At 37.7% G+C, this 27,238-nt stretch overlaps 1 protein-coding gene, 1 long non-coding RNA gene and 1 pseudogene across 3 annotated transcripts; 2 read left to right on the forward strand and 1 right to left on the reverse strand.

Moving 5' to 3' along the window:
- Window positions 1–665: 665 nt before the first annotated feature.
- Window positions 666–10,848, reverse strand: LOC106004037. 2 transcript variants are annotated; one of them, XR_006604079.1, is made up of 7 exons: window positions 10,591–10,848; window positions 9,160–9,218; window positions 7,996–8,073; window positions 7,597–7,648; window positions 6,762–6,988; window positions 5,851–5,964; window positions 4,950–5,470 (listed from the first exon to the last, which is right to left on the reverse strand). It is a non-coding gene; the product is annotated as an uncharacterized LOC106004037 (long non-coding RNA). The 2 variants fall into 2 exon arrangements; XR_006604078.1 differs by lacking the exons at window positions 6,762–6,988; window positions 7,597–7,648; window positions 7,996–8,073; window positions 9,160–9,218; window positions 10,591–10,848 and adding exons at window positions 666–1,140; window positions 4,773–4,913 and having other exon boundaries at window positions 5,317–5,470; window positions 5,851–5,963.
- Window positions 6,076–17,393, forward strand: THAP1 (THAP domain containing 1). The gene is made up of 3 exons (XM_045070955.1): window positions 6,076–6,210; window positions 9,851–10,046; window positions 14,326–17,393. Exons 1-3 carry the CDS (start codon window positions 6,140–6,142, stop codon window positions 14,698–14,700), a joined length of 642 nt encoding a protein of 213 aa, XP_044926890.1. The 5' UTR covers window positions 6,076–6,139; the 3' UTR covers window positions 14,701–17,393.
- Window positions 17,394–17,403: 10 nt separating this feature from the next.
- Window positions 17,404–20,957, forward strand: LOC123389490 (annotated as a pseudogene).
- The last annotated feature ends 6,281 nt before the right edge of the window (window positions 20,958–27,238 follow it).

A 27,238-nucleotide genomic window follows, 5' to 3' on the forward strand; every position in this document is an offset into this window, starting at 1 on the left:
TCATTTTCAGATGATTCAAAGACCTGGCCATTCATGAATTCCAAATTAAGAATTCTTCATTTAGTCCCATAGCTTTACTCTATAGATAAGGATAATGAGGGCCACAGAGAATGAATGCTAGGGTTTTTTTAATAAAAGTTGTTTATAGAAAAAAGAGCATAGTTGGATAGAAATTAACATCTGAGCTATTAGATATTAGTGAGTTTAAAACATCTTTAGTTCTTATCCCTCTCCTACATCAAAACAAGTAGCTTTTTTCCCAGTTTATCTAACAAGACAGTTTACCCTTCTTGAATAATTGACAGAAGTTACCCTTTCAAGGGTTACATTTTCTTTTTTTTTCCCTTAAAACCTGTATTAATCTATTTCCTTAAAAAATCTATTAGTTAGTAAATTAGCTCTTGGCCTCTTAAGACTTTGAAAAACATCAGACTTCTAATCAGCCTTCCTCAATTTACCCCTATTTATTCTCATTCCCTTAGATGGGCATATAAAGCTAAGAGATATTTTCATTTTTGACACTTTATGTAAGGGACCAAATGAAGAGATCAAATGAGTACATAAACATCTTTCCTGTTTTGTAAAAGAAAGGCAATTTTGCCTATCTTGTATAGCCCTTGTTTGCGTAGTAAACTATTAAAGTAGAATAAACACCAGGGATTTTTAAAAAATTTTTTATTTAAATTCAGTTTAACAGATAGTGTATTAATGGTTTCGGACATAGAATTTAGTGATTCATCAGTTGCATAGAACACCCAGTGCTCATTACATCAGGTGATCTCCTTCATGCCTGTCTCCCAATTACCCTATCCCTCCACCCACCTCCCCTCCAGCAATCCTCAGTGTACTTACACCAGAGATTTTCTAAATCATCAGGATCAGATGATGAATTATCAGAAAGTGAACGTAGTGTTTAACTCTCACCTCTGTCAAAAGATACATTACCACTATCCTGTAAGCCCCCTTTCATTGCCTCTCTACCCCAAAGTAACTTCTGACTTTTACTTACCTTTTTTACTCTTTAAAAAAATAGGATCCTATATTTGCTTTTGCGGGACTTCTTCGATATTAGGTAGGAACCATCCATATTGTTGTGTCAGTTTCTTTACTTTGATTGCTGTATAATATTCCTTGGTATGACTATAACACAATGGACATTTGGATTATTAAAAAGGCAGATTATTATCTTTGAAAGTAAATGTTCCTGGCAGTCACCCCTTGACAAGTAGAGAGTAGTTCTTTGAGCCTTATGAAATGTTGAGAAGAAACAGGCAAGGGAGAGAAGAAAAACAGACAATGAGTATAAATTTGTTTAGAGAAAGTGGAAATTATTCTTCTATTAAGAAATTTCTATTCTGGGCGCCTGGGTGGCTCAGTGGGTTAAGCCGCAGCCTTCGGCTCAGGTCATGATCTCAGGGTCCTGGGATCGAGTCCCGCATCGGGCTCTCTGCTCAGCAGGGAGCCTGCTTCCTCCTCTCTCTCTGCCTGCCTCTCTGCCTACTTGTGATCCCTCTTTCTGTCAAATAAATAAATAAAATCTTAAAAAAAAAAATTTCTATTCTAACTTAATTTCTATTAAGAAATTAGTTTGTAGACCACACAAAGTGAAAATTTAATTTGGGATGGTGTTTTAGAAAGAAAAATGCAACATTCAGTTCAAGTAACATTGAAAAAATTATAGGCAATTTACTTTGTCAGTAAATTTACCATTTCAGAGTAAGGAAACATTAGGATTATTTTCAGTAAATAATAAAAATGTAGATTTCACTTCCAAGTTACAGATAGCTGGAAGAAAGAAAACAGGAAAAAGGGGACTGAAGAAGAGAATTTCACTGAGGGAAACCCAACCAAATAATGAAATTGACTAGTTCCACTCTAAACAGATTAAAAATGATCAGAGACCTCAAAAGGGTGCTCTGCACTGGTTGGTGATCCTTGCATGTTTCTTTAGTGGCTTGCATTACCAACCTCTGCACATTCATACATTCTTTCTCTTCCGACATTTCCCAGTCGTACACTCCCAGAGCTCATGACCCCACTTCATAAATTGCTCCCATCCTGTGAGTCCTCTGTTTGGTGGGGGGTATATAGCTCTCTTCTTTTTTAAAGGCCATCTGCATTTCGGTAAAAGGTACCACCATCCCTCCATCTAAATGCTCAAGCCAGAAATTCAAGTACAAATCAACCTTAATACCTCGATTCCTCTGTCTTCTTCATTCTCACATCCATCTGTCAGCACCAAGCCTTGACATTTCTACCTCCAACTACTCTCATATCCTGGTCATTCTATCTCCACTGCCACTACCCTTAGTCCAAATTACCACGCTGTATTACTTGCCTGCAGTGGCCTCAAATGGTCTGCAACTCACGTGCACTGCTTCCCTCTGATAAACTCTTCAGCTAATAGCTAGAATGATGCTTAAAAATGTCACGTCTCTTCACTGCCTAAAAAGGTTCATTGGCTTCCTTCTGCATTTAAAATCACCTACTTCAACCTCACTTCATGTCCTTTTCCCCCTGGCTCCCTAGGTCTACACCCCAGCCTCCATTCAGTTCCCAGAAAATACGAAACTCACTACTGCCACAGGGCCTTAGTACACACTCCCTATATGGAGAATGCTCCTCCTGGCCTCCCCATTTTCATTCTTTTACTACTAGATTTTTTTCCATTCTTTGGTCCTCAGCAAAATGTTCACGTCTCTGACGACCTAACTACCCAAACGACCTAACTACCCAAACTAAAGTAAGTTAGTTAGCCCTCCTCTTATCTCATTAACCCTTATAACATTCTAATGTATTCAGGAATCTCAGCACAATACTATTATTATTTTTTAGAGATTTTATATATTTGACCAAGAGAGACCCTGCAAGAGAGGGAATTCAAGCAGCAGGAGAGGGAGAAGCTTCCTGCTGAGCAGGGAGCCTGAAGCTGGGCTTGATCCCAGGACCCTGGGATCATGACCTGAGCTGAAGACAAATGGTTAACCAACTGAGCCACCCAGGCACCCAAGCACAATGTGATTTTATTCACATTTTTTTGTCTGTCTTCCCTCACTAGGATAAGCCCTGTGAAGAGAGGCACTGTTAACCTTACTCACCAAGAGCAAGACCTAGCATAATGTCTGCCATCTGCTCAATAAAGGTTAATAAAGAAATGGAAGGGGGAAAAGGGAGAAGACAAGATCATTTCTTACTCCTTCATTGTTACCACCCAGGTGTAAGCCATCATCTCTCACCTGCATTGTCACAGAAGCCTGCCTACCAGTCAGTCTCCCTGCCTCTAAGATGCCCCTGCTATCTATATTCAACACAGCAGAGTGATTGCTTTAAAACACTGGATCACTACTCTGCTTAAAGCATGTTGTCCATCTCAGAGTCAAAGTGAGAAGTCCTTACACTAGCTTACAAGTCCCTGCAGGACCTCATCCTGTTTACCCTGGCTATATATATATATTCCCAGCCCAGCCCGGCTCAGTCTGCTCCAGCTACACAGGCCCCTTTACTGTTCTTTGTATAGGCTGAGGACACTGAGCCTCAGGAGTTTTGCCTTACCCATTTCCTCTGCCTGCAAGGCTCTTCCCACAGATATCCTCCTAGCTAACTCTTGCCTATTCCAAATCTTAGCTCGAGTCACTTCCATTGTATTTAAAATTGCAATCCCCTCACAACCACATAGCTCTTTTCACCTTTTAATATGACATATGGTGGTATGTTCTGTCTGCCTTCTCTAACCTCCACTAGAACATTAGCTCCGTGAGGGCAGAAATTTTTTTACAATTTTTTATTAACATATAATGTATTATTAGCCCCAGGGGTACAGGTCTGTGAATTGCCAGGTTTACACATGTCACAGCACTCACCATAGAACATACCTTCCCCAGTGTCCATAACCCAATCACCCTCTCCCTACTCCCCTCCCCCAGCAACCCTCAGTTTGTTTTGTGAGATTAAGAGTCTCTTTTGGTTTGTCTCCCTCCCGATCCCATCTTATTTCATTTTTTCCTTCCCTACTCCCCAAACCCCCCACTTTGGTGGGCAGAAATTTTGGTCTTATTCACATGCATCCCAAGCTCCTAGAACCTAGCAAACGTTTAGTAAATATTTAGTAAATATTTGCTGAATCTATTGATGAGTAAAGAATTTCAGTGAACTCTTAAAATATACATTTCAGTTCACAAGCAATTATCACATTCTGATCCTTACTGACAGCAAACCACGGAGGAATTTACTGCCTGTCTATCCCTAGAAATGCTAATAAAATAAATTATTTTAGTATTTGGTAAAGGGATATGGCTCTGAAATTATTTTAGGCACAAGGTTTCTGGGCCCAGTTAATTTAACAGACATTTTCTAGATACTTAATTTATGCCAGACACTGCAAGCTGATGGGGTTACAAGGCTAAGTAAGACAAAGTCCTTCTCCTCAACAGGATCTTAGTTCATGAAGTGAGACAAGCACACATATTGCAGTATGGTTCAAAATCATATAGAGAGGTTAAGTGCAAGTTTTCATTGGAGCAAGAGAGATGCCCAAGTTGGGCAGCTTAAGAAAAAGAGGATAAAGAAAGCTTGTTAGGAAACATAACCACTGAGGTCACATTATGAAGGTGGCGAGGCCAGAGAAAAGCATTTTAAGCTAAGGGAAAACAGCCTATTTACATAAGTCTGTCCTGTGTAAAATAGAATCCTAGGAAAGAGTTAAGTTAAAGACAAGTGTGGAGATGATGGTGAAATAGTAGAGGTAGCTGGTCCTCAAGGACTTTATGACTCACCATTAGAAGTCTGGATTTTATCCAGTAGAGGAGGCAGCTTCTGAATGATGTGAACAGGTGTATGACAATTACTTAATATGGAGGAAAGACTGGAGAGGCAAAACTGGAGATGGTCAGGGGTGGTTGCATTCGTTTGAGGGCCTGATCAAGAACAATTAAAAGACAGACGGCGAGGAGTGGATTTAATAAGTATTTACTTATTCTATACAATTAACCTGGCATGTAGTGGGTAAGAAAGAAAACTAAGGTTTCCGGTTTAAGCAAATGAATAGGTAATTCACGGATGATAATCCGAAGGCAGGAAAATTTACATAAGAAATAGAAGATTTAGGAAATCATAGCATTTTATTGAATTCAAGCAGCAGGGTGTTTAGAGTCAGAGGAGGGCTGAGGATGGAACCCTGGGGAAACATCAGGATTTAAGGGGGTTGGCGGGGGGCGGGGGGAATGGATCAGGAAAAGTGTAATAGAGCCTTGGAGTTTGTCAACAGCTTCCTATCCAGATTTCCAGGCTCTGATCTACACAGAGGGGAGGGGCACGCACCAGGAGGCAGATGGTGGGAAAACAGCCGCAGCAGTTCATGAATTTTCAACAGCACGTGCAGAACACTACAGCGATGGGAGCCTTCAGAGGGACTGGGTGTCTTCTTTCATTGCCAAAATTCTGGCGCCTGAGCTCTCAAGAGCCTTTATTATACCTGCAGCGACAGGTAATGGGATGAAAACTGGCGATGTGGGAAAGGGATCCACGAAGTTTCACTGATAAATCATACACCATCCGTGGCTGCCCTTTTAAATCAAAAGGAAGATTACCCAACGACCTCAGCTTTAACACCTGTCCTCCTTCAGGCCACCAGACCCAAAGACCGCGCTGCTCTCCACCCTAAACCGTCCCGGATAAATTAACACAAGGAAGTCACACAGGTTGCTTAGCCCCGCCCTACGCTCACGCCCGGTCCCCTCCCTTCCCCTCGCCTCTCCTCCCAAACACCCCTTTCTCCCTTCCGGAAGCTCGAGGCCCCACCTACTTCCGCAACGCCTGGCCTTAGCCAATGGGCTGCTTCCCAAGGAACGTTACCTCTGACCTCGGGGCTAATCGGAGACAGTGAGACACACTCCTCGCGAGAGGTGAGGTTGAAGCTGCCTCCGCCATCTTGGAGATGGGAGACGGGCGATGGCTGTGCTCCTTCCGCTAATGCAAACAACAAAACGGGTACAATAGTCAACCCTAGTGAGCTTATCATCACTCTGACTGCTGACCAAAGCTACAGAAGAAGCGAGGGCGTCAAAGCCCAGCGCGGCGACATTGATAGCAGCTTCGCCTGCCTGCTGGAGCGGCCGAAGTGAAGTGACTGAAGACCGGAAGGATGGTGCAGTCTTGTTCCGCCTACGGCTGCAAGAACCGATACGATAAGGATAAGCCCGTCTCTTTCCACAAGTAGGTACCCTGCGCGTCTCGCGGGGTTGGCCCCAGCTCGGGCTGGGGGCGCGCGGCCGGTTAGGCTCGGGGGCGGAGCCAGGCGCGTGTCCGCGCGAGACCTAATGGGAGGGGCGGGGCAGGGGCGGAGGCAAGGGCGGGGCACGATCGAGCCCTCCTCAAGGTCTGTCCGGCCGCGAGCGGTGGGCGTGCCCGCCCCCGGGTGGAGCTCGCGCCCCACTGCCCAGGGCTGCGCGTTCTCGGCGCGCGTGGCCGCGGTGACCGTTTCTCGCGCTCGTGGGTCGGAACCCGTGTGCGAGGTTCGCCCGTGGCCTCGGGTTGGCGTGTTCGCGACCCAGGAGCGATGTCCGACGACCCCCGTGCCGAGAGGCACCTGGATCTCGCCCTGGGGTAGTAGAGAAGCCAGGTGGCAATGGAAGTGAGTCTGGAATCGAGGCACAGACCTTTAAAATGACGAAGCCACTTTTTGCCATCCTTGCTGTGGATGGGAGACATTGGTTTCGGGCCAGGATTTCAGGGAGGACGTGCTTACCCCATTTCTAGGAACTAACCTTTAAGGACCTCCAAGTTTAGAGAAGCTCCTGGTCCGGCCCAGATGAACACTTGCCGTTTTCCGCGCTCGGCAGCAATAACGTGGACAGTAACGACACCGGCCAAAGTCCGGTGTCCTGATAGGACTCAGGGTGACCTGTCACGGGCGCCTGGGGGAAGCCCTGGGAAAAGCACCTGCCCCACGACTTCAGGTCTGTTTCATCCAGAAAGTGCTGCAGTTAGAGTCCTGGAGGGAGACATGTTCTCTTGAAAATGGGAAAAGAAAACTGCCAAATGAAAACAATTTAATGATCATCGGATGTCTGCAGAACGGGACACGGCAGCGTTTTCATTCAGCCAAATGCAGTATTTGCAGATTTTTCTGCATTTCCATTAACTTGTTTTGCAAGAATTCCTGACTGTAAATAGATGACAGCTAAGAAATGAAACCCTGTGGTAAATTATAGCAATTATTCATAGGTAAATAATTACCAGGGCAAAAATTCAGTATTTCTTCAGTTCTCTTGATGGGGTCGTTTGTGTTTAACAGGGGATGTAGATGCACTTGATGTTTGATTTGAGAGGAACCCAATAGAAACGAGTGCCTTACAACATAGATCTTGAGTATTGATTGATGTCCCACCACCACCATTCCCTGCCCTTAAACTTACTTCAGGATCTACTGGTATTACTTCTTTAATTTACTGGAATTTCTTAAAGTTGATGAGTTCCAGTTCTTTAAAAGTGTGGAAATCAGTCAGAAGATGGTGACACAGTTGCATACAGTCTGCTCCCCACAAACCCCATTTCTAATGATATCTCAGAAAGAATCTAAAAATGTGGAAAATCTCTCACCGGTTCTGGAAACCAAGGCTGGCATTCACACATCAGAAATAGTTTCTGCTGGCTGTTAAATGAATCACAGGAAGAGCTGGTTTGCCTCTCATTTTTAGCTATAAAGAACCGTTTTGGGGGGACTAGATGGGAAACATCTTGACAGACCTCCATAAACAGCCTGAGCATTTTGTAGTGCTTGACACAGGAGGTGTAAGGAGCTGAATTTTACCAGTGATTGCTACCACAGTTTGTATTTCTGGAGGCCATTTCCAGCAGGGATCTTCTAGGGATCCTTTTACCTATACTAGTTTTTACATGGTGGCCCCGTAGCAGCAGCTGTTCTGGGCAAAGGAAAGAACTGTCCCAAAGATTGGTCAGTTCTTCATGATAGCAGAGTTAGGCTCTAGCATGCCTTACATGGAAGAGAAACTGGAACAAGGCGTTGAAACATCCTTTGGCTTCTTTCCAGTCCCCCCAGTTCACTAAATACTTGACCTGGAAAAGTAAAATCACACACACAAAATTTTTTTTTTAAATTGAAGTAGCCAATGGTGAAAGTTTTTTTTATTTTTAAAGATTTTATTTATTTATTTGACAGACAGGGATCACAAGTAGGCAGAGACACAGGCAGAGAGGAGGAAGCAGGCCCCCCGCTGAGCAGAGAGCCTGATGTGGGGCTCAGTCCCAGGACCCTGAGATCATAACCTGAGCCGAAGGCAGAGGATCAACCCACTGAGCCACCAAGGCGCCCCAACATCACAATAAATTTAAACTCTTCCCAAGCCCCCTTATCTGTGTCTGATGGACATATTCCAGTTGATTTTGAGGTAAATTAAGAAAAGTAATATTCTTATGCTGGAATTAAAAATAAATTGGAAGGGCGCCTGGGTGGCTCAGTGGGTTAAGCCGCTGCCTTCGGCTCAGGTCATGATCTCAGAATCCTGGGATCGAGTCCCGCATTGGGCTCCTTGCTCAGCAGGGAGCCTGCTTTTCCCTCTGCTTCTGCCTGCCATTCTGTCTGCCTGTGCTCACTCTCTCCCCCTCTCTCCTGGAATCGAGCCCCATGTCGGGCTCTCTGCTCAGCAGGGAGCCTGCTTCCTCCTCTCTCTCTCTGCCTGCCTCTCTGCCTACTTGTGATCTCTCTCTGTCAAATAAATAAAATCTTTAAAAAAAAAAAATTGGAAGACTAAAATAAATAAATAAACATTTTAAAAATTAAAAAATAAATAAGAACTTCCCAAACCTGGGGAGAGACTTGGACATCCCAGTTCATGAAACTAATAGACCACTGCCTTTCAATTCGTCTTCTCCAGACATATTATAGAAACAAATAAATGAAATTTTAAATTTATCATTGATTATCATTTGATTAATTCATATTTGTCAGACTGATCCTAAGAGAACTAGAACCTTCTTTTTGGCAGTATGTAGATATAAACATGCAATTTTGTTTTCATTGGTTAAAAAAAAAAAATCAGTAGAGATTCACCCTTTCGTAAGTATTTTACCTGAAACTCTTAGTGTCTTTGACATAAAAAAGTTAAACATTAATAACTGAGATAGAGGAGATATACCACTTACCTTTGTATATTTAGATGTGTGTGTAATACCAACCTGTATCAGTTAGTGAACGTTATTTACTGTAATAGAGGAAGACAAGCAATATTACTGCGTATGTCCCTTGACTTCCCACCTCCATTTCCTACTGCATGCAGCTGTCTGCATGGCTGACTTTTAATATGTGTATTTTTACATTTCGTAAATTTTTAATCAGCCTGTCCTTTTTAAATTGTATACATCATTGTATCTGACATTCTTGTAACTACTCTGTGATCAAAAGTTTCCTGTAACAAATACTGCTTTTTATTTTTTTTTTAATTTTTATTTAAATTCTAACTAGCTAACATACAGTGCAATATTGGTTTCAGGAGTAAAATTCAGTGATACATCCAACACCCCCAAATACTGCTTTAAAAACAAAACAAAACAAAACAAAACTCCATGCTGAGAGGCCCAACTTGCGTCACACGTAGTGGGTAGTCACTTTATTTAAAGGATCTTTCAAACAAGTACATTCTTAACTAAGGTGAATAAATGCACAATCAAAAACTGTCAAAAAAAAAAAAAAAGCAGCCCTAGGGTTTTAATCAGATGTCCCTTAGCTTGTTAAAACCAGTATAAGATACTTCTTTCCTAATCAGGAAAGTCTGAATGTGCTTTTTTTTTTCCTTTTAAAAGAAGGTCAGAGAACTGAATTATGTCTTCTTCTTAGGTTTCCTCTTACTCGACCCAGTCTTTGCAAAAAATGGGAGGCTGCTGTCCGAAGGAAAAACTTTAAGCCCACCAAGTATAGCAGTATCTGTTCAGAACACTTTACCCCGGACTGCTTTAAGAGGGAGTGCAACAACAAGTTGCTCAAAGAGAATGCTGTACCCACGATATTTCTCTGTACTGAGCCACATGACAAGGTAACGTGTGTTTTAAAATACTGGGCTTTCTATTTATAAAATTAATGTTTTTATTGTGGAAAATTCAGAGTAGTGTTAATAAATGTTACTGGAAGCCATCACTTGTAAGATAACCACTGTTAACCATGATACACTTTTTAAAAATACAAATTACAGTTTATTTAAGTTAAACATCTACATCAAGAAAGTCAATCTAGCTTTGTAATTTACCTTAAGGTCGCTCTCTACCTCTACATGTATGTTGATAAGTTTTGGGTTTTTTTTATCAGGGACCATTCAGTTTCAAATATTTCCCCCTCAGGTTTTTTTTGTTGTTGTTTTAAGATTTTATTTATTTGACAGAGAGAAAGAGAGATCACAAGTAGGCAGAGAGGCAGGCAGAGAGAGGGGGAAGCAGGCTCCCCGCTGTGCAGAGAGCCTGATGTGGGGCTCGATCCCAGGAACCTGAGCCTGTCCTGACCCGAAGGCAGAGGCTTAATCCACTGAGCCACCCAGGTGCCCCCCACCCTCAGTTTTAAGTGCTTGGTATTTCATTAAATCTTACCAGTTCTTCTCTTTCTTGCATCCCATTTCTACTTCAGGTGTAAAACTATAATTAAAACTTAAACTGTTTTCTCATTTTAGAATGTTCCTATTTCGAGGCTTCACAAAAAAAAGTCTAATATTCCTTCTTTTTAATCGAAGTATAGCTGACACATGATGATATTACATTAGTTTCAGGTGTACAACATGCTGATTAGACAAATCTACCTATTATGCTGTGCTTCCCACACTATAGCTACCATCTGACACCATATAAGGCAGTTAGAACACCGCTGACCAAATTCTCTATGCTGTACCTTTCATCCTTTGTCTTATTCATTCCATAACTGGAAGCCTGTAACTCCCTCTGCCCATTTTTTCCATCCCCCCAACCCCCCTTCTCCCCTCAGGCAATCATCACTTTGTTCTCTGTATTTATGGGTCTGTTTCTGCTTTTTTGTTTTTCAGTTGTTTTGTCTTTTAGATTTCACATATAAGTGAAATCACATGGTATTTATTTGTCTTTCTCTGGCTTTCTTCACTTAGCATGATACCTTCTAGGTCTATGCCTTTTGTCGCAAAATGGCGAGAGCTCATTATTTTTTATAGCTGAGTAATATTCGTGTGTGTGTGTATGTGTGTGTATGTATGTACAGATATATATGTATACCCTCTACACACACAAACACACAGAACAGCTGTATGCATTCATCTGTTAATGGATGCTTAGGTTGCTTTCATATCTGGGCTATTATAAATAATACAGTCAACATAGGGGTGCATGTATCTTTTCAAATTAGTGTTTTCATTTTCTTTGGGTAAATACCCAGTAGTGGAATTATTGGATCATATGGTAATTCTATTCTTAAGTTTTTGAGAAACGTCCATATTGGTTTCCACAGTCGCTGGGCCAACTTGCGTTCTCCCCAACAGTGCAAGAGGGTTCCCTTTTTTCCATAACCTCACCAACACTTGTTATTTCTTGTCTTTTTGATACTAGCCACTCTGACAGATATAAGGTGATAACTCCTTGTGGTTCCGATTTTCATTTCCTTGATGATTAGTGATGTTGAGCATCTTTTCATGTTTGTTGGCCATGTGTAGGTCTTTGGGATAATGTCCCTATCCTCTGCCCATTTTTTTTAATGGATTATTTATTTCTTTGGTATAGTGTTGTATAAGTTCTGTATATATTTTGGTAATTAACTCTTTATCAGATATATTGTTTGCAGATATCTTTTTGCATTCAATAGGTTGCATGTTTTTTATTATTATTTATTTATCAGAATGGGAGAGAAAGAGAGAAAGCACAAGCAGGGAGATGCACATGCTGAGAGAGAAGCATGCTTCCTGCTAAGCAAAGAGCCTGACTTGGGACTCAATCCCAGGACCTGGGATCATGACCTGACCTGAAGACAGACACTTAACTGACTGAGTCACTCAGGTGTCCCATATGTTACTTTTTAATTTTAATTTAATTTTTAAAAAAGATTTATTTATTTTAGAGAGATTGTGCATGGGGGCAGAGGGAAAGAGAGTATCTCAAGTAGACTCCCCTGCCGAGCACAGAGTCCAACGCAGGACTCAGTCTTAAAACCCTGAGACCATGACCTGAGCCAAAATCAAGTGTGGAGTACTTCTCCGACTGGGCCACCAAGGCGCCCCACACTAGTTGCATTTGTTGATGGTTTCCTGCCTTATGCAAAAGCTTTTTATTTTGGTGTAGTCACAATTGTTCATTTTGCTTTTGTTATCCTTGCCGGAGGAGACACATCTAGAAAAATGTTGCTAAAGCTGATCTCAAAGAAATTACTGCCTGTGTTTTCTTCTAGGATTTTTATGGTTTCAGGTCCCACATTGAAGTTTTTAATGTTTTTAACTTAGTTTTGTGTATGGTATATAAAAAATGATCCAGTTTCATTCTTTATCATCTTACTGTACTTTCTCCAGCACCATTTATTGTAGAGATTGTCTTTTCCCTATTATATATTCTTAACTCTTTTGTTGTAGATTAACTAACTATAAGGGTTTATTTTGGGGCTCTCTGTTCTGTTCCACTGATACATGTTTGTTTTTATGCCAGCTTTGATTCTGCAGCTTTGTAGTATATCTTGAAAACTGGGATTGTGATATATCCAGATTCATTCTTCTCATGCAAGTGTGCTTTGGTTATTTGGGGTCTCTTGTGGTTCCATACAAATTTTAAGACTATTTTTTTCTAGTTCTTTGAAAAATGCTGTTGGTATTTTCATAGGGATTGCACTGAGTCTGTAGATTGCTTTGGGTAGTATGGACATTTTAACAATGTTAATTCTTGGGACACCTGGGTGGCTCAGTCAGTGAAGTGGCTGCCTTTGGCTCAGGTCATGGTCCCAGGGTCCTGGAATCGAGTCCCATGTTGGACTCCCTTGGTTGACATGAAGGCTGCTTTGCCCTCTGCCTGCCACTCCCCCTGCTTGTGCCCCTCTCTGTCAAACAAATAGTTTAAATCTCTAAAACAAACAAATAAATAATGTTAAGTCTTCCAATTCATGGTAATGTTATATATCTTTTCATTTATTTGTGTCATCTTCAATTTGTTTCATCATTGTTCTACAGTTTTCAGAGTTTAGGTCTTTCACCTTGGTTAAATTTATTCCTAGGTGTTTCATTCTATTTGGTGCAATTATAAATGGATTTGTTTTCCTAATTTCTTTTACTGCTACTTCATTATTAGTGTATAGAAACACAACTGATTTCCATATATTAATTTTGTATCCTGCAGCTTCACTGGATTCACTTACGACCTCTGGTAGTTTTTTGTTGGTGTTTTTTGGGTTTTCTATATATAGTATCATTTCATCTGCAAATAGTGATAGTTTTACTTCTTCCTTACCAATTTGGCTGCCTTTTATTTATTTTTCTCTTCTGATTGCTATGGCTAGGACTTCTAGTACTATGTTGAATGAAAGTTGTAAGAGTGGACATCTTGTCTTGTTTCTGATCTTAGAGGAGAGGTTCTCAGTTTTTCACCACTGAGTGTGATGTTAGCTGTGGAATTTTTCATATATAACCTTGATTATTTTGAGGTATGTTCCCTCTAAGGCAACTTTGTTGAGACTTTTTATCATGAATGGATATTGAGTTTTGTCAAATGCTTTTTCTGCATTTACTGAGATGTTCATATGATTTTATGGTTTGTTTTGTTAATGTAGTGTTTCACATTGACTTATGAATATTGAACCATCCTTGCATCCCTGGAATAAATCCCACTTGATCATGGTGAATGATCCTTTTACCATATTGTCAGATATGCTCATATTTATTTTTGCATCTATGTTCAACAGAGATATTGGCCTGTACTTCTTTGTTGTTGTTGTTTTTGATACCGGGGTAATGCGGGCCTTATAGAATGTATTTAGAAGTCCTTTCTCTTCTGTTTTTTGGAATATTTTGAGGAGAATAGGTATTTACTGTTTTGAGGAGAATAGGTATGATTACTGCTTACATATTTGGTAGAATTTATCATCTGCTACTGGACTCATGAGTTTGGGAGTTTTTTGATTACCTTTTCAATTTCATCACTAATGATGGATCTATTCATATTTTCTATTTCTTTCTGATTTGTTCTTGGAAGACTGTATGTTTCTGGAAATTTAACCTTTTCTTCTAGGTTATCCAATTTGTAAAAATGTCATTCTTAAATTCCACAGGTGGATTCTTTTAAACTGTTATTTGTAGTTACTAAACTTGAACATACTCTGCATTGTTGTTGTAGAAGGAAGATCTTTTGGAGCCACAAGAACAGCTTCCCCCGCCTCCTTTAACACCTCCTATTTCCCAGGTGGATGCTACTATTGGATTACTAATGCCTCCTCTTCAGACCCCTGATAATCTCTCAGTTTTCTGTGACCACAACTATACTGTGGAGGATACAATGCACCAGAGAAAAAGGATTCATCAGCTAGAACAACAAGTTGAAAAACTCCGAAAGAAGCTCAAGACTGCACAGCAGCGATGCAGAAGACAAGAACGACAGCTTGAAAAATTAAAGGAGGTTGTTCACTTCCAGAAAGAGAAGGACGACATATCAGAGAGAGGTTACGTGATTTTGCCGAATGACTACTTTGAAATAGTTGAAGTGCCAGCATAGAAAAATGATGTTTGTATTGGTTTTTAATGGGGCAACACCACACACCCTCTTCTAGCCTATAAGGAGTTTCATTTGAAAAAAATAACACTTGAGTACTTGTATAAAAACATTCAGAATATTTTTTTAAAAAAATAAATTAGATATATACTATAAAATTGTAAATTTTTTGTTTGTAATTTCAGGGTTTTTACATTTTAACAAAATATCGTAAAAGTTGTAAACTAACCTCAGAACTCCAATGTAAGTTGGTTTCAAATTGAGGAGTTTTGTTTGGGTATTTATAGAAATGTAAAAATGAAAAGTAAAGTGAATGTGAACAGTATAGCAAGGACAATTTAAGTTTAAAATTTAAAATTAATGCAGGTTATTAAAAGAATGTAGTTACATTGTAAGTCAGAAGTATAGGTCAGATCACGAGATGTAACTTCTCAGAATATATATATTCTTACTATTCTTATTTGTAAAGTCAGAAGATTTATCTTTCTTAATCACTTGTCAAAGATAAGTTGACAAGTCAATGCTTAAAAAAATAAATTGGTTGTCTTCAGAGCAGGAATTGAAGAGTCATTCTATACCGAGTCAATATGAGTAAATAAGTATGAAATTTTTAAAAGTGGGTTCAGCTTTTTTTCCCCACTAATTTTTAAATTAGAAGCATATCCCCAGTGGAAGAGATGTTTGTTCTTCAATAAAGTAGGCATTGTTATGAATAAAGTAATAAAAATGGGGGCCTGATCCATAGTATACCTTTTTCTTTCATCACCCCCAACATTAAGGAGCTTCTAGTTCCCAGCTGTTGTTAGATAACAATCTGTATCCAAATCTCTAATGAAAGTGTTGTGTCAGTAGAGTTTGATTTGTACCATAATATGACAAATTGATTTTGGTCACATCTTCACTTTTAACACAAGTTAGAAATTATATCCCATTTACTTAAATGAGTGATTTGTATTCCAGAGCAATCTAATATGTACTGCTTATGTTACTGAATGTTGAAATTTGAACAGTGAAGTTTCTGTTCAAACTATGAGATGTATTCTGACTTTGTGAGAAGTTTTAGTTACACATTTGAGATGAAAATATGTTCTGAGTAAACAGATGCTGCCTTAGGAATTATCTACTTAGATTTAGAATAATTGTTCCAATTTACAATTATTTTATATTTCAAAGTACACCGAGATAGTTGAAAAGTAACAGACCTTTTAAGGCAGTATTAAAAATATGAAACAATAACATTCAAAAGTGTCTTTTGTAACTATGGTTTTCAATGTGACTTACTGCTATGATGCCAGTGGATAATACCTTGATTTTTTATGAACCAGTATTTCAAAAATAGAAAGTTATAATCAAAAGATTACTTGAAGTTGTATGTTCTGATAACATATAGAACTAACTTTATGGAATCAGAGGATGTTTTCTAGTTATTCATGGATCTCATCAGTGTTTTAGAAACCCACAAAGTAGTTTGGTTTTATATTTCATCTGTCTAGCAATTCCTGGAGGATATGAGTAAACATCTTGCAAAGCATATATCTTATTGTTGTCTACCTGAAAGGAAATGTGTGTGTGTATGTGTGTTTGTGTCCCCAAAACCAAGAACCCAACACTGAATTATAAAAGTGGCAATCCTAATTACTTAGCATCTTAACATTATGATTTAACCTGGAGTTTCTTTTCATAACAAACATAAATCTCTGGAGAGAACTGAACAAGCAGCATGTATGCCAGCTGTTTGCATTTAAATAAATTATCATAGTTTAGCATAGGGAGTTTGAGGTATTGCTACTTATTTCTGAATGCGAGATGTAACATTTGGTGAATGTTTTAAAAATTCATTTTGTCTACTGTAGTGTTTATTATCTTGCCAATTAAAGGAAATAGGTCCTATTCAAGCATGATGAAACTCAATCTGAAACAAATGGACACAGTCTCAATCTGGAACAAATGGGGGGCACACTCATGTGAACTGCAGCATATTCTGAAAGATGACATTTATTTTAAGCACATACAGTAACATACTAAAATTTCCATTTATGTGTGATGATGTAATCTGGCAATAATGGTGAGAAGAAATAACTTTCTTGGTAAAACTGTTAGAAAAACTATAAAATCATATAATTTTAGAATTAGAAGGGACTTACAAATGACTGAACACTAGCCTAACTTCCAAACCCTGCGAAATCTGTTTGTAAAATATCCGTGACAAGTGGTCATCTGTTCGCTGTTTACTGTTTACATTTAAGCAGTTGTTCTCAGATTCTTTAAAATGGGTTTCTGGATTAGGATGGAATTAGTTGCCATTCTTTTTATACTTGGTTATAGTGAAAATAAAAACTTCACTTTGAACTGCTGCATATTTGAACTGTCAAATTCTGAGTTACAGAAGTTTTAAAATTTTGTAAAATAATTTAAATGTCTAGTAACTGTATATCTGTTATGTGAACTAAAAATAATTGTCATTGCAGTAAAGAAACAGTGCTGTTTTAAAATTATTAGCAAAACTTTTTACCTGGAAGTCCAAGTACATGAGATCTTTTATTTTTTTTTCCTCTTAACTATAATTTGTGTAATTCCTTTGTTAGAAGTGTAACAGCAATGGTGAAAACAAATGAAAGTTTCACTTGATATGGATTTTTTGGTTCAAATAATATTCTATGATCATCTCTTGCTATTAAAAATATTATGCACACATACTCAACACCTATGGCTTTTGTAAAGTCAGTAGTAAGCAACATTAAACAAGATACTTAAAAGGCCATATGATCTGTAAAAAGAAAACTACCATTTATGTTCCAGGATTTTTAAAAGACAGCCATCCATGAATAGCATTCAAAGGAAAAAGAAGATTTATAAACCTGCTTGATTATTACTCTTCCTGATATTAACAACCATGTGAATTGGATAACCAATGAATGAAGAGCATTGCTCTTGTGATGATAACTGGTGTTTCTGAGCATTATGATTTTATATTATGTATTAAAATACAATCCTCGATGTGAAAGAAAAATATCAAAAAGCAAACAGTGATTTACAAATAAGCAAAAAAGCAGTTATAATTATTGTACTTAAAGTAATGGAAAGGTTTGCTCTTAAAATTCCATGTCTTGATATCTTTTTTACCTTGAATATGTTTTATTTTACTGAGATTTTTTCTGAATGATAAATTTTTTTAAACTCAAAAGATCTATTGAGAATTTTTATTCTTTTCTAAATTCATAGTATTTGGGGTTTTGAGATCATCAAAATTTCATTTTTAAAATATCCTAAGAGATATGAATAGACATCCTTTGTTTTTAAAGTATTTTTGGTGAGGCAAACTGTACAATATTAGGAACAAATAGATGACTTCTGGAATGGCAACATGTTCACCCTAACTATGATGATTGGTCAAAAAAAGTTTTTTCGAACAACAATTTAAGGTCTCTGCAAATTGTCTTAAGGTCTTACAGCAAATGAAGAAACATTCATGAAAATCTAAATCTCTAAACTAACATTAAGAGCCTGGCTTTTTTTTTTTTTTTTCCCATGCAGATAGCACTCTCGGAAACATAGTGAACATTCCTTTTTTTTTTTTTTTAAAGATTTTATTTATTTATTTGACAGAGATCACAAGCAGGCAGAGAGGCAGGCAGAGAGAGAGGAGGAAGCAGGCTCTCCGCTGAGCAGAGAGCCCGATGCAGGGCTCGATCCCAGGACCCTGAGACCATGACCTGAGCCGAAGGCAGTGGCCTAACCCACTGAGCCACCCAGGCGCCCTCATAGTGAACATTCCTAAAACCCACTGGACTTTCTGCGAGAAGTGTGGCAAACACCAACCCCACAAAGTGACAACAGTATAAGAAAGGCAAAAGATTTTATGTCCAGGGAAGGTGGCATTATGACAGGAAGCAGAGGGGCTATGGTGGGCAGACTAAGCCGATTTTCTGGAAAAAGGCTAAAACTACAAAGAAGATTGTGCTGAGGCTTGAATTTATTGACCCCAATTGCAGACCTAAGATTGCTGTCTCAAGAGAAGCAAGCATTTTGAACTGGGTGGAAATAAGAGAAAGGGCCAACTGATCCAGTTCTATCCATATTTTGTTGTATTATGAAGACAATAAAATCTTGAGGTGATGTTCCCTTCAAAAACAGACGCAAATTAACAGCCTGATGGCATTTACACCATGACTTATTCTTGCCTTAAACCATCACCACTGCCACCACCCCACACACAGCTTAGTGCTAAAGAAACCATTCTGAGTGGATATGTCCAAAAAGACATATCCTCTCCTCCCCACTCACGTCCTGTGGTATCTCCCAAGGAGGGGAGGCAGCCAGTATTTCTCATACCCCTAGGCTTGTGTTACAAAGGCTGTTCTGCAGGCAAGTGCAGCCAAAATATCAGGACTCTCTCCACCCAGCTCCCACTCAGGGAGGAGACTTTACCCCAGGTGCAGCAGGCCAAGAGTACCAGGACTCTGATCAACCTCTTCCTAGATGCTCATAAGGTGAAGTTTCCATGCCAGGAGAGGCAAACTAAGAAGACCAGAAGCTACCATCCCAATTGAGTTCTGATCATAAAGTAGGCATACCAACCCTAGAGAAACAGATCTGTAACACACCTCCCTACAGAGGAGTGATAGATCCCCCCTCCTCCAGGGGAGAGGAAGCCATAAGAACAGAGAACACTGAAGCTTTCCCCAAAGGAACTGATTTCAGCTGAAAGAGTGTGGGGAAGTTCAGGACTAAGGGAACTCTTAAGGACAGTGGAAAATTTCATGGTAAAAAGTGAAAAGGGAGCTGGTAGTTCCACCAGAGAACACATTCGGTTATTTTTAGGCTAGGTAATTTACCAGAGAGAACAGAGAAAAAGGTAAAAAGAGCCTTTAAGGCTCTTTTGAAGGTCATAACAAGCCTCAAACACTAACTTCAAAAATTTCTGCAAAAAGGCCCAGATCTAATTGGATCAGACTACAGAACAATTTAAGCACTAGTACATCATTGAAACAAAGAGCAATCCATTGCCATGGAGCTAATATCTGAGTTTGACACCAGCAAAGGCAGATAGGTTAACAAAGAAATCAGGAAAACAGAAAAAGGCCTTTTAGAAGCTCTGTCACCCCAGGTGACTATGTGCATGCCCAAGGCTGCACCTTCTAAGAAAGGAAATCAGAGACTTCATTCACCGTGAAGGGGAAACTAACTTCACTAAGTTAGTCAAGTAATTAAATTAAAACAACAACAACAACAACAAATACAACAAGCCTGGAAGAAGGATGGGTGGGTCACTAGAATCGGTGTCCAAAGATCGTACCATATATAATCTAAAATGCCCAGTTTTTAACAAAGATATGCAAAGAAATAGGATAATTTAACTCATAAGAAGGGTGGAGGGAGCAGGCAACAGAAACTGAGAAGGGCTAGATGTCAGAATTAACAAAGACTTAAAAGCAATTATTATAAATAAGCTAAATAAATGTTAGTTCCAATGAACTAATGAAAACCATGCTTAAAGGGAGAAATGAAAATATCTCCTCAAAAATAAAAAAAGGTACAAATTTTACAAAGGATATGAAATTTTACAAAGGATATTCTGAAGGTATAAAGCACAATAATTAAAACGAAAAATTCACTAGAGAAGCTCAACGGTTACTTGAACTTGCAGAAGAAATATCAGCGAACTTGAAGATAGATCACACAATTTGAAAAACAGAGAACATAGAAGGAAGAAAATGAATAGATTCAGAGAAACAAAATACCTCTAAACATGTGAATATAGGCATAATGGAAGTACCAGAAGAAAGGAGGGTGAAATAGAAATGATGGGGAGAGGGAGAGAAGAACAGAAAAATATTTGGAGAGGGGTGCCTGACTGACTCTTGATCTTAGAGTTAATAAGATTCAAACCCCACCTTTAGTGTAGAGATTACTAAAAAAAAAAAAACAAAAAAAACAAAAAAAACAACTTAAAAAATCTTTGAAGAAATAATGGGTGAAAATCCCACACATTTGATGAAAAACACTAATCTACAAATTCAAGACACCCAACAAATACTAAGATAAACAGAGATCCACACCCAGATGCATCATAATAAAAAATGATCAAAATCAAATAGAAAAAATAACATTATATGCAAGGGAACCCTAATAAGATTAATATCTGATTTCTTACCAGAAAAAAATGAAGACCAGGAGGCAGTGGGATGACAATCAAAGTGCTGAAAGAAAAACCTGTTAACTGGGATGGGATGCCTGAGTGTCTCAGTCGGTTAAGCATCTGTTTTTGAATCTGGTCATGATCTCAGGTCCTGGGATTGAGTCCCACATCAGGCTCCCTGCTCAGTGGGAAGACTGCTTCTTCCTTTCCCTCTGCCTGCCATTTTCCCTTGCTTGTGCTCTCTCTGTCTCTGTCAAATAAATAAATAAAGTATTAAAAAAAAAAACCAATCCATTAACCAAGAATACTATATGTAGTAAAACCATTAAAAAAATGAAGGTGAAGGTTTTCAGGAAGATAGTGCAGTAGGAAACACCAGGAATCTGTCTTCCCCACTTAGGCAACAATGGCCCTGATGTAATCTATCTATTGAAATGGGCTTGCAACTTCTAGAAGAAGGCTTTGATGGTACACTGTGGTTAATATCAGTCAATTTCATCTATTAGCTCAGTGACAAGCACCAATTTGCCACCTGCAGCCCCATGGCAGGCAGTGGAGGAGTGGTAGGAGAAACGTATATGCAGGTGGTAGGAGCTATGGTGACCAATACAGATCCTGTCCTCTAAATATGAAAGATCTGTGTTCTAAAAGATGACTGCTATTTTGATCATAAAGGTGAAGACAGAGGTGCTGTGTGCCTTCTCTTCCCTAATTCGTTTTTTCTTTCTCCTCTTTTGGAAGCCAGGCAAGACTAGGACTAGAGAATTCAAACCATCCATACATATAGGAATATTAGAAAGTCATTGTGCATACCCAGGGAATAATGAAATCTTGGAGAAGACCTGAGAAGATGTTAAATTTACACTTTATGCTGACACTTGGAAGATTCTTAGTAGATAGCCTAAATAAGAATAAGATAACAAAATAAGATAACAATAAGAAGCAAAATAAAACCCAGCAAACCCTGGGGAGGGGAGAGAATCAGATTTCTAGTTACCACATCATTAGATTCAAATGTCCTATTTTCAACCAAAGAATCATAAGGCATACTTTAAAAAAGGAACGTATGGCCCATTCAAAGGAAAAAATAAATCCAAAGGAACTATCCCTTAGGAAGATCAGTTGGCAGACATACTAGACAAATTTAATATTAAAACAACTTTAATAACAATGCTCAAGAACTAAAGGAATACATGGAGAAAGTCAAGAGAATGATGTATGAACAAAATGATAGTATCAATAGAAATAGAAAACCTGAAAATGAATTAAAAAGAAATTCCAGGAACCCCTGGGGCTAAATTGGTTAAGCCTCTGACCCCTGATCTCAGGATTATGAGTTCAAGCCTAATGTTGGGCTCAAGATGGAGCCTGCATTAAAAAATAAGAGAGAGAAAGATAAATTCTTGAGCTGAAAAGTACAATAACAGAAATGAGAATTTTTTAAAAAGAGTTTATTTACTTATTTGACAAACAGAGATCACAAGTAGGCAAAGAAGCAGGTGGGGGGGGGCAGGCTCCCCACTGAGCAGAGAGCCCAATGCAGGGCTCGATCCCAGGACCCTGGGATCACGACCTGAGCTGAAGGCAGAGGCTTTAACCCACTGAGCCACCCAGGTGCCTCCAGAAATGAGAATTTCACTAGAGGCATTAAAAGGCAGATTTGATCAGACAAAAGAGTCAGCAAACATGAAACTAGGACAACTGAAATAGGTGAATCTGACCAAGAAAAAAAAGAGAATACAGAAAAGTGAACAGAATCTAAGAGATTTGTGGGACACAAATTGGTAGACCAATATATGCTTTGTGGGAGTCCCAAAAAGAGAAAAGAAAGAGAAGGGTCAGAGAGAATATTTGAGATTCAGTGGTTGAAAATTCCCCAAGTTTGATGAAAGTCATGAATATAAATATCCAGGAAAGTGAACAAACTCCTAATAGGACAAACTCAAAAAGACTCATACTAGGACACATTATCATCAAACTGTCAAGCAACAAAGAGAATACTGAAAGCAACAAAAGAGAAGTGACTCATCACCTACAAGGAATCCTCAGTAAGTTATCAACAAACTTCTCATGTGAAGTTTTAGTGGTCAGAAGGTTAGAAGGCCACTGATATATTCAAAGTGCTAAAAACAAAAACAAAACACCTGTAAACCAAGAATCCTATATCTGCCAAATTATCTTTCAAAGTGAGAGAGAAATTATGACATTCCCAGATAAACAAAAGCTGAGGGAATTCATTACAGCTAGTTCAGCCTGCAAGAAATGCTAAAGGGAGCTCTGCAGGTTGAAATAAAAGGAAACACCAACTTGAAGCAATATTAAGAAATAAAGATCTCAGTAAAGGTAAAAACAAGGGCTACTGCTCTTGTAACAATGGTTTGTATCTCCACCTTTTGTTTTCTACATAATTGCCTAAGCATTAAAAAAAACAGTTATTAGTTTAAAAGGTGGTATTATGGTAAGTTTCATTTGTAATACCACATTTTGTTTTCTACATAATTTAAAGGACTAATACATTAACAAAAAATTATTAGTTTATGTTTTTGGACACAAGTGTAATTTTGTGGCATCAGTAACTGAAAGGGGTAGGAATAAAGCAGAAAAGAAGCAAAGTTTTTGTATGTCACTGAATTTAAAATAGTATAAATTCAAATTATAGTGTTATAACTTTAGGATGTAAAATGTAATCCCCATGGTAACCACAAAGAAAATAGTTATAGAATATACACAAAAAGAAAGAGAAGGGAATTTAAATGTTTCACTATAAAAAGAATTCAATTAAGCACAAAAGACAGTAGTACAGGAAATAAACAAAAAAGCTATAAACTGTATTGAAATTAAGTAACTAAATGACAGAAGTAAGTCCCTCCTTATCAGTAATTACTTAAATGTAAATGGAATAACTCTAATCAAAAGACAGAGGTTGGCAGAATGGGTTAAGAAAAAAATGATCTCACTATATGATGTCTCTAAGAGACTCACTTTAGACACAAATAGATTATACATGAAAGGATGGGGAAAAGATTCTCAATGCATACAGTAACCAAAAGAAGGCAGGAATGGCTATCAGACAAAATAGGCTTTAGATAAAAAAAAGTTTACGAGACAAAAAAGGATATTTTGTCTTAATAAAAGGTTCAATACAGTAATAAGACATAATGATTATAAACACTCATTTACCTAATAAAAGACCATGAAAATAAATAAATAAAAATTTGGCACAATTGAAGGGAGAAATAGTTCTACAAAAATGAAGATAAAGTAAAAAGATTCTCCGATAAACAAAAACTGAATCTGTTGCGAGCCAACCCACCCTAAAATAAACACTAGAGGAAGCTTTTCAGACTGAAAGCAAGTGACACTCAATAGTAACTTGAATTAAAAAAAAAAAAAGATTGCCAGTAAAGGTAATTGTGTAATTATTAAAGACAGTATAACTACATTTTTTTTACTCTTAACTAACTTAAAAAGCAATTACATAAATCTATGTGTGTAATTGTTAGCCTATAACATAGACAAATGTAATCTATTTTACAGTAACAAGTGGGTGGGGAAAAAAGCTGTACTGAAGTAAGGAAATAACACCAGATGGTAATTTGAATCTGAGAGAAGACATGTCGAGAAATAAAAATGATAAATAAAAGGTTCATAAACTATAAATATATACTTGCTCTCCTTTTTTTCCCTCAGCTTTTTTTGAAGATATGTATATACATTGTAGTAATTATAAAAATATATTACTGGAGTCAATCAGAGAAAGACAATTATCATATGATCTCTCTGATATGAGGAATTTGAGAGCCAGGGAGGGGTTTCTGGGGGGTAGGGAAGGAAAAAAATGAAACAAGATGGGGTGGGAGGGAGACAAACCATAAGAGACTTTTTATCTCAGGAAACAAACTGAGGGTTGCTGCGGGTAGAGGGGGTAGGGAGACGGCAGATGGGTTATGGACATTGGGGAGGGTATGTGCTATGATGAGTGCTGCAAAATGTGTAAGCCTGATGAGTCACAGACATGTACTCCTGGGGCAAATAATACATTATATGTTAATAAAAATAATTAAAAATTTTTTTAAAAAAGAAAAAAATGTATTATTGGGTTTATGACATATATAAATGAAATATGTATAATAATTATAATAGACAAATGGGAGGAGAGGTAATAGAGGTACATAGAAGTAATGCTTCTATATCTCCCTGGAATTAAGTTGGTACAGCTCTGAAGTAAGTTCTTATAAATTAAGATAAATATGGTAAGCCCTAGAGCAACCACTAAGAAAATAACTCCAAAATGTAGAAGGAAGAATCATTAAAGAAATTAAAATGTTAAACTAGAAATGTTCACTTCATGCAAAATAAAGCAATAAAGGAGGAATAGAGAAAAAAGACATGAGCAATATAGAAAACAAAAATCAAAACACCAGATATAAATCTAGCTACATCAATAATAGCATTTAATGTGAATAGATTAAACAATCCGATCACAAAGCAAAGTTTGTCAAACCAGATAAAAAAAGTAAGCTCCAACCATATGTTGTTTACAAAAAACACAGTTTACCTTAAAGATAAAAATAGGTTGAAAGTAAAAAGATGGAAATGACATACGAGACAAATAGCAACCACAACAGAGCTGCAGTGTCTATGTTAATATCAGACAAAATAGACTTTAAAGGGAAAAAAAATTACTAGATGTGGAAGGATATATGGTAATGATAAAAGGTCAATCCCTCAGAAAGAGAACTATTATAAACACATATGCACCTAACAACAGAGCCCTAAAAACACTTGAAGTGAAAAATGAAAGAAATTGAGAGATAGACAATGCAATAATTAGCTGAAGACTTTAATACTCCATCTTCAATAATCAGAAAAATTAAGTAGCTAATTGATAAGAATGTGGAAGATTTTAACACCACTATAAATAAATTAAACCTAACAGACCTCTATAAAACACTGCACCCAACCACTGCAGAGTATATACTCTCTTCAAATCACACAGAACAGATGCTGGGCCGTAAAAAAACAAAGTCTCAATAAGTTTTGAAGTATTGAAATCATACAATGTATATTCTCTGACCACGATGGAATTAAATTAGAAATCAATAACAGAAAGAAATTTGATAAGTAGAAAGAAATGTAAGAATGTAAAAATTACAAAATACACTCTTATGCAACCAGTGAACAAAGGAAAAATCACAAGAGAAATTAAAAAATACTTTGTGATAGATAAAAATAAACACAAAGCACCAATACTTATGGAATGTGGCTCAAGCCAGGCTTAGAGGGAAATTTATAACCTATGTTTAAAAAAAAGAAGCAAGATAGCAACTCAATAACCTAATCTTCCTCCCAAAGACATTGGAAAAAGAACAAGCTAAACCTAAAGTATGCAGGAGGAAGAAAATAATAAATATTAAGGTAGAAATTAGTAAAATAAAGAATAGAAAAATGATAGAGAAAGTCAAAGAAACTAAAAATTCATTGTATGGGAAAATCAAAAGGAACAAACTTTAGCTAGACTAACAAACAATAAGTGAATGCCAATATGAAAGACTTCTTAAAGGCTTTTCACAGAAATGGAAATGCATCTGACTGATAAATACAAAATATTTTGTATTTTGTCTGATATATACAGAAATGTTTAATCCCAGGGTGGTTGGGTTATGGACATTGGGGAGGGTATGTGCTATGATGAGTGCTGTGAAATGTGTAAGCCTGATAATTCACAGACTTGTATCCCTGGCGCAAATAACAGATTATATGTTAATAAAAATAATTTTTAAAATGTTTAATCCCATCAATAATTAGAGAAATTAAAATAGAGACCATAATGAGATACATAATTTCATATTCATTTGATAGTTAAGAATTCAGAAGTGAAAAAGTAAAAATAAACTTAAATCTATTAGGGACACCTGGGCGGCTCAGTTGGTTAAACATCTACCCTCAGCTCAGGTCATGATCCCAGGGTCCTGGGATTGAGTCCCACATTGGGCTCCTTGCTCAGTGGGAAGCCTGCTTCTCCCTCTGCCAGCTGTTCCCTCTACTTGTGCTCTCTCTCTCTCTGACAAATAAATAAATAAAATCTTTTAAAAAGCAATAGAATAAAACAAAAAATAAAACAAATCTGTTAATTTATTATTCAGTTAATGAATAATAATAATTATTCAGTTAATGAATAATTAACTGAACAGCAATCTGAATCATGTCTCATAAGAAACAAAAATACAGAATTCATTCATTAAAATTTCATTCAATTATTATTATATTTTAACGTAGCATTTTAATCATAATGTATACATGTAGCTCATGAATGAACAAACATAAAATTAAGCATACTTTGGCAACACAGCTTCCATTCTATTCTTTTTCTGTTGAACACAAGATCAACTTTGATGCTCA

Source organism: Mustela putorius, unplaced genomic scaffold (genome assembly GCF_011764305.1).
Source record: "Mustela putorius furo isolate JIRA1106 unplaced genomic scaffold, ASM1176430v1.1 tig00003976_pilon_pilon_pilon, whole genome shotgun sequence".
NCBI lineage: Eukaryota > Metazoa > Chordata > Mammalia > Carnivora > Mustelidae > Mustela > Mustela putorius.